At 36.9% G+C, this 8067-nt stretch overlaps 1 protein-coding gene across 1 annotated transcript; it reads right to left on the bottom strand.

The window, feature by feature from the left end:
* Positions 1-4333: 4333 nt before the first annotated feature.
* LOC113305638 lies at positions 4334-5239 on the bottom strand. Its single transcript, XM_026554653.1, has one exon. It carries the CDS (start codon positions 5237-5239, stop codon positions 4334-4336), a length of 906 nt encoding a protein of 301 aa, XP_026410438.1.
* Between the last annotated feature and the right edge of the window lie 2828 nt (positions 5240-8067).

Here is an 8067-nt window from a genome sequence, read left to right as displayed (position 1 = left end):
TTCTACCATGCAGTTGAACAAATTATTTCTCTTTTCAATCGATTTATGTTCCTTTCCAAAATCTCTTGCCTTCATGCCAGTTCAGCTAGTGACGGAATTTCTCATCAAATGCACCAATAGATGAAAAGGGAGTAGAAAAGTATGGATGATGAATGTTACCATAATCATTCGGGTGAGTTAGAGAAACGTCACCATTTTAAAGACTCTGACTGGAGTTTTGAGAAACTGAATTAGATCTAAGACCAACCATCTTGCGAAAATGAAAGATTGCAACCGAGAGATTAATCTCCCACTGTGGTCGCCAATCTGTGGATGGGGAAAAACGGTTTGCTGGTTTTCTAGGAAAGTGAAGAGTCGAGCGTGCTGTCGAGACTCCTCAGCCGGGCAAAATGTTAATCATCACACAGATGCACCGCTGCAAAGGGGGTGCTTATATTCGAGAAATCAATCTGTATGACTCCGGCCTAAACCAAGACAATGGCCATTCTAGAGTCAATTCGTTCTTAAAGAGGGAGATGGGTTGATCTGTAGGAGGGAAGCTGGGAGTTGTGTGGGATCAGTGATGATCAAGGATTCTGGGTGTGTTGAAGGTTTCTGCAATATTGCTAAACTTCTGAAGTTGAGTTCTATGAATAAGCTTTTATCGAGTTGTTGACGGATAATGATGATAATCGATGATTGATCATATTCGATCCTTATGTTATCCTTGATTTAGACTTATTATATTGTAAGAATGATGCACCACTGATCCCTGTAAGTGTGACGGTTTCTTGAGTGAAAGAGTGGGAAAGTGGGAGATCGTGGTAAAGTCAGTTCCACGTCGTGTGGAGACTTGGCTGATCATGCACCCACTACTTTGCTAAATCCTTCAACCGTTTACACGACTTACCCACATTTCTCGTTAGGGATGAATCCACGTGTCGTAGACCGCCAGACCAAAACCCTAAGTGATATCCCCTATTTTTGACGTGATTGATATTTCACGAATCTTGGAGTCTGCAAGGCAGACGTGTATTAGTTGGTCAATTGTTGACTGATTTAGACTGTGAGTCTAGTTTTGTTGAATCGAGCATAACTGGTGAATGCTCAGCGATTCATGGATTGAACATGTAGTTCTCTGAGATGTCAATGAATTACTGACTAGAGCGACTGAGCAAGTATTGCTTAACTCGAAGAATTTCCAAATATTGAGAGTTTGTCGAGCACGAATATAGAGAGTTTGTCGAGCAACTGAGCAAGTATTGCTCAATTCGACGAATTCGATAATTTTGGTGTGCAACTGAGCAAGTGTTGCTCAATTCAACAAAATACTGAATATTGGTAATTTGACGTGCAATTGAGCAAGTGTTGCTCAATTCTACAAACTACTGACGAATTACCGAATATTGATGGTTGGATCAATATTCAAGCAACTGAGCAAGTATTGCTCAATTCAAAGAATTATTTACTGGTGCCGTGACCCAATAAAATATTAATCAAAAATATTGGTGAATTACCGAATATTATTAATTTGGATGTTGATTGCTGAATCAACATAATTTTGTGTTTGAACTTGCTTAGAATGGTGATTCGTGGAGCGTTTGTTCGAAACCAACCGTAGAATAGCAATAAGCTCTGTTATCCCCCGGATTCCTATTGTCACTGGATGCGGAAGCGCTCAACTATCAGCTTCTATCCAACCAACCCACCAAGAATAAGCTCTCCAGGTGTAAGTTAGTCGAATTCTTTACACTCTATGAATCAGGTTGATCCCAGCATCAGAGGCATATGCTCGGTTTGCTTACTAGTGTTATCTTTACACACAATTGCTTAAAAAAATCCCTCTGTCATCTCTTGCGATTTACTACTGTGTAAAGAGTTGATGTGACAATTACACGTATCACACAACTCTAAACTAGTAGAAGAAATATTGATTGGTTAATTTAATTGATCATTTTAAATAACCCCTCAATATTCTTAGACACTAAAAATAATAGAGATAATCAACAATAAAATAAAACTCGAAATAAACGTGGTTAAAGAAAATAATGCTTCATTGTTCAGGACTTTAAAATCATCCCTAACCAATTAAAAAGTTTAGCTACTCATAATTAGAAAGTACTAGCAAATAATTAACTAAAGAATAAGGAATTAAAAACAAAAGCTCGCTCTCTCTCTCGGTCTCTATCTTTCTTTTTAGCGTAAAATGGTAAAGGACTCTGAAAAAGTAGTGTAAGAAGATGTGGTCGTGTGTTCTTCTCTAATAAGAGATAAACTTCTATTTAATTAAGCTTCGGTTCAGTGACGGCGAATAATTTCCTAATCATCTTTCTCCTTATTGCTTTAAACTAGTATTTATTATTTTGTTTTATTAGTTACTTTAATTTGAAAATCTAAAAACCCCATTTCAATTACTTTTTAAACAGCTAGAAACTCCCTTCTCTTTGTGGAAACGAACTCCTTGCCATTATATTACCAGTTAATTGTGTGGAAAGATGTAATTAATTTGTTGCGTAAACGACGCGCACCAATACATCATACATAACAACTTTCACTATGATCGTTGCATTGATCTAACTACCTTCTTTCAAAAGATTACTTGTTGACTATCGACCTTCCCAATACAAACAAGTGGGTTTAAAGGAACTTCGAAGGTAGGATGGCTACCGATCTCCCAAGTACATGTTATGATGTATAATTAGCCAGGGAATATGCATGTACTAAGTATGTTATCATTTAAATAAGTATCAGAAAATAAAGAACGATGTTATTTGTATTTAATAATAATGCTCGTATAATACGGAATTATCAAATCGCAGCACCAATCCAAGTAAATATAACTCTTGATTCTGAGAGCTCCGCCGCCATGCGTCCAATATCAGATCCACAGACGTGTCTGGAAGAATTCTAGGGTCGCCATGTCACTTGTTCTTCAATCAGCTGATTAAGTAAATTCCTACAACGAATAATATCAATAGTCTTCTTCTTTACCCTCCACCCAGAATTTCTAGGCCACCTTTTTTCTTTATCACTCGTTGCGACATCTGGTCGACATATGCCCAGATACTCATTCGTACCCCCAAAACTATTCTGTAATAATGACCAACCAAACAAATAAACATTGAAATGAATAAGGAATAGACATTTACCTATAATATTTGGAAGGGACCGCTTAGTGCTTTATGTTCCTTACCAAATAAGCCAAGTGCCGAATACAATCTCGAAAAATCAGCACCACCCCAGTCATATGTGCCAACTGCGTTAAGATCTTCAAAAACACTAACCATCCATTATCAATATAATTATTTGTATTAGAAAAGAAAAATTATCCCAAAACATACATAAAAAAGGTAGTTGCTCTTTTAGCAAGTTTGTTATCATCTTCAGCAGCAACTAACGTATCTTTTTTGAAATATGTGCTTAAAATTGTAATTGTAATTGCATCTGAAACCCACGACGGGACACACTTTTTCGATAAAGCGAAGGATCTTGTATCTCAGGGAAAAATGCTCATGCACATATTCAAATTTGTACTTGTTTGGTTCATACGGAATATCATCCCCAACACCACTCTATTCTGTCAACATGACCCAATCAAGCGGTGTGAACCCCCATCTCACCAAAGGGGAAGTGAAAAGTGTTATGTTGTATCCCAAAAAAACTCAAAAAGGTCACATTTTTTTTTCAGAATATACATGATGAAATCAGTTTCACCCTGGCTAAAAATCTAATTTTTTTTTCCAGAATATGCAGGATGAAACTGGTTACATCATGTATAAAACTATTTTCAGAGTTTTTGTCAAGTTACAGGTTGAAAATATTATTTTTTGTTAGAATATACATGATGAAACCAGTTTCACCCTGGCCAAAAATCTATTTTTTTTCCAGAATATGCAGGATGAAACTGGTTACATCCTAGCCTGTAAAAACTGATTGCATTCAAGTTTTACAATGAAAACTGAAAAAGATTCCTAATACAATTAAAAAACCAACAGAAGACTATAAGATATATGTTTTTATGAAAAAAAACAATTCAAATGTAAATACTAGTTGAAAAAATATAATTCCAGCTAAAAGAATCTTAAATGTGCAACAAGAGGCTGCAGAGAAGAATAAACTAATAAAAGAAATCATAGTAAGACACTACACGAAATGAGGGATTGAGATGTTCTTAAGCAGATTCATTCTTGACGTTGCTTTTTTGCGGGAGGATGAGGACACGTCGTCTTGTTATGACGTGTCTGAGTATGGAAGTTGCCGCACGTATTTGGTCTCGTGAAACTTGAACTGCCGGTGTTAGGAATACGCTTCTTCATCGGCCTATCGTATTTTTTTCCTAGGACAGTTGGTGGGTTCACAAGTCTTCCAGTAGCAACATCAATATGCTTGTCGTGATCAGGAATGGGCTTGATAGGACGATCATACGATGCGCGGAAGCTGCAAATGCTGAAAACGGATTAATGTACTCGTAAACATTGATCTTAGCTGAGACCATACACGCAATAGCGTGATCACAAGAGAACTGCTCCGTAAACCAAACCCTACAACTGTAGTGAAACTTCGCAATATTAACAACATGCGAGTACTTTCCATCAGCTACTTCCCACTCCATGACACCAGACTTGGTTATTCTCCACTGGGCACCGACACGAATGGAAGCCTGCACTTTTTTCTCTAGCCTGGGACAAATGAATCCTTTATACATCACCCCCTTAGCCTTCCTTTTACTCATCTGATCCATAATCTTAAGTCTAATCCAGTTAACTAACGTGGCAATAGGCATACCTTTCGCCTCCCTGATCCAAGTATTGAATGACTCTGCAATGTTTGAACACATGTCCCCATAACGACAACCTTCACAATGTGCATTGGACCAACATTCCACTGGAAGGTCACTCAAGAATTTGTGAAGACCATCACATCCCACATCTTTCAACTTTTTCATACCTTCGCGGAAGCCTTCATGTATTGATGAATAGAAACATTGTTTGAGCAAATCCATTGCAGCACCATGCTCTGACTTTTTCTTGTTGGTATTACTACGGACATTGTTCTTCAAGTGCTGGTAACAAAAACAATGACGGAAATGTGGAAAAACATCACGAATCCCTTGGATCAAACCTTCATGGCGATCCGAAATAATAGTTAGTACCCGAGGACCCAAGATAGTTTTCAATTTCTCCAAGAACCAATGCCAATTTTCAACGATCTCACTTGAAACGATACCATATGCCACAGGAAATATTCCTCCAGAAAACATAAAACAAACACAAAGAAATAAAAAAAAAGTCATTAAACTGACTGAAACTGCTATTGTACAGAATGAAACCAGTTTCATTCTCTAATCTGACTTCACCAATTAAGGATGAAACTAGTTTCATCTATAATCTGACATCAAAAAAATTCTGAATTTCTTTCAAATGAATCTAAACTAGAAGAATACCATTATTCGCATTCTTCCTGGTATCTGGCATAAGACAGCCCCTAAATTTCCCAGTTAGGAAAGTAGCATCCAAGAACAATACCGGGCGACAATACTCGAAACTCGAGATTCAATCATCGAAGGCTAAGAACAAACTCTTGAAATCGCCCCCTTCAATGACTAAATCAGCCCGACTACCTGGGTCATGTTTCTTCACAGCTTCACACCACCAAACCAAGTCAGTGTATGATTAGTGTCATCGCCATACAACTCCTTGAAACATAATTCTCTACCGGCATGCGCCTGATCATAGCTCAATGGTAACCCATAATCACTTTTGAAATCATCAAAAATATCCCTGCATTTCTTGTTGGGATTATGTTTGATCTGGTCAAATATTAATCTCTTTACAAGTTCGCGAGTAACTGGATCATCCTTTGTTCCATCACTATAACCAGCACAACATGTATGTTCCCCATTATAGCTTTTGAGGTATAAATGACCCTTCACATTGGAAGTCTTCGGAGCTGCATGGAACCTCCAGTCACATTCAAATTCCTCCTTGTAAAAACACTCCACAGTATACCGTTCTGGATTGCTCTTGACGACTCTTACCTTGCGACCAAAAAAATGGTTATATTTTTCAACAACAAGACGAGCCTCGTCTCGTCCTCCATAAAAGTCCTGACCAACACCTTTTATAATAAACTCCCATTCAGCCGCCTTGCAAGATCTTTTAACTGCCATCTTTTCATTGAATGCACGTTCTTGAGACATGGGAATATCTTGTGAGGAACCAAGTTCCTGACAAGAAGGTATAAATGACTGATTTGAGCTATTGTATTTACCTAAAAGCAAATCTGTCATTGTAGGTTCACGAGTAACTTTACTCTTCGGAAGATGACAAGGAATAACCAGCTGACTTGTGCTAGGGTCTGAACCTAAAGGAAACTCCCTCATTGTAGGTTTACGAGTAACTTTACTCTTCGGAAGATGACAAGGAATAACCGGATGACTTGTGCTAGGGTCTGAAACTAAAGGAAACTCTCTCATTGTAGGTTCACAAACATAATCAGGAACACGAAAAGGAACACGTTCAAATAAACGAAGCTCCAAGAAAGACAACTGAAAAGCAAAACACAATGATATGACAGAATGAAGCTTCACATTACTGTCAACAACCATGCTTCTTCCCTCATTGTCAAATACAAACTGAATTGAGTCTGGTGAAATATCTTTCCAATAAGAACAAACATGAAACTTCAACTCATCAATTGTTGACTTCTTATTAACGTGGTATGCACATGTTTCAGTATCCCGGAGAACCACACAAAGAGTTTGATGATCCATATACAAATAACATATAAACAATATGAATGAATATGGATGTATTCAGTTGAAAATAAAAAACATAACAAGATGATGACCAAATTAAACAACCAGGATGACTAAAATTACAGGATGAAGCTAGTTTCATCCTGCTTTACAAAACTGGAGAATAAACTGTGACACTAAAATTCATCATGGTAACCAGTTAGAGCTTTCTTCTGTGCCAAAAAAGTAATCTAATGCAATGACTGATGTTAGGACAATTCCTTACCCCCCAAAGAAGTACATAAACACACAAACATGACGATATTATACCAATTCAATTCACATCCAAAAACAATGAAAAACTACAAATCAACTTCAATCAATTTGGTCTATTTCAGCAGATTTAAACTAAAATTACTCTAATCAACAATCAATCGACTGCATAGAAACAAATAATCACGTTTAGCAGCACCAACTAAACCCAAAAATTGGTTATTAGTAAAACCCTGAATAATCACCAACTGAACCCAAAAATTAACATAAATATCAAAATTCAACCCAAATTCAACAAAAACAGAACATTGTTACAACAATTAAACCAAAACCAAAATTAAAATTAGCAAAATCATATAAACAAAGCTTGGTGAAATTGAAAGTTTAAACTTACTGATTTACTGATATGATTTTTGAAGGTAGAATATTGTTTAACTTCGAGTCAACAAACGATAACCACCATGATTGATGATTGAGCTCTGAAAATCGCTCCCAGATTTGAAAACCCAGAATTGAAATTGTTCTAAGGAAGAAGAAACTGACGAGAGAAAAAAAATAAGAAGAGAGTTGTTTTAGTTGAGTTCATAAAAGGTTGTTTAAAAGGCTCGGGGTTATTTTAGGTAGAACCTTTTTTTTTCCTGGGTGAAATATCCAAAGTGGTTATTTAAACAATATTTTTTTTATTGCTGTCCATATAAACAGTATCTAAACCTAGAAATCTATTCCACCCAGGAATTTTTGCTTTTGGTTTTTTTGACCAATTTTGTGTTTAATTTTTTCCTTTGGCACATAAGAACATTGCCAGGAACTAAAACTCTTAAATAAACTCTTGATATCTCGAAAAAGGTTATGTATTCTCCAATCGCAGTTATACTTCTCGCTATTCACCGCTTCAACCACTAGCTTAGAGTCCAGTTCAAACCGTACACGCTGCAAATTCCTTTCTTTTGCCTATGAAACTGCTTCCCACAAACTTCTGCACTCTGCATGTTCTGGGCTTACTAATGAAGTTAAGAAGATGCATTTTGAACCCTGGAATGTACCTACAAAATCACGAGCAATTAGACCAATGCCACCGG

Source organism: Papaver somniferum, chromosome 8, assembly GCF_003573695.1.
Source record: "Papaver somniferum cultivar HN1 chromosome 8, ASM357369v1, whole genome shotgun sequence".
Taxonomy (NCBI): Eukaryota; Viridiplantae; Streptophyta; class Magnoliopsida; order Ranunculales; family Papaveraceae; genus Papaver; species Papaver somniferum.
This window is presented reverse-complemented; position numbering and strand designations above follow the sequence as displayed.

What these genes read in the sequence shown, in the direction of transcription:
- LOC113305638 (XM_026554653.1), bottom strand. Translation starts at nt 5,239, where the DNA reads ATGTTTTCTGGAGGAATATTTCCTGTGGCATATGGTATCGTTTCAAGT.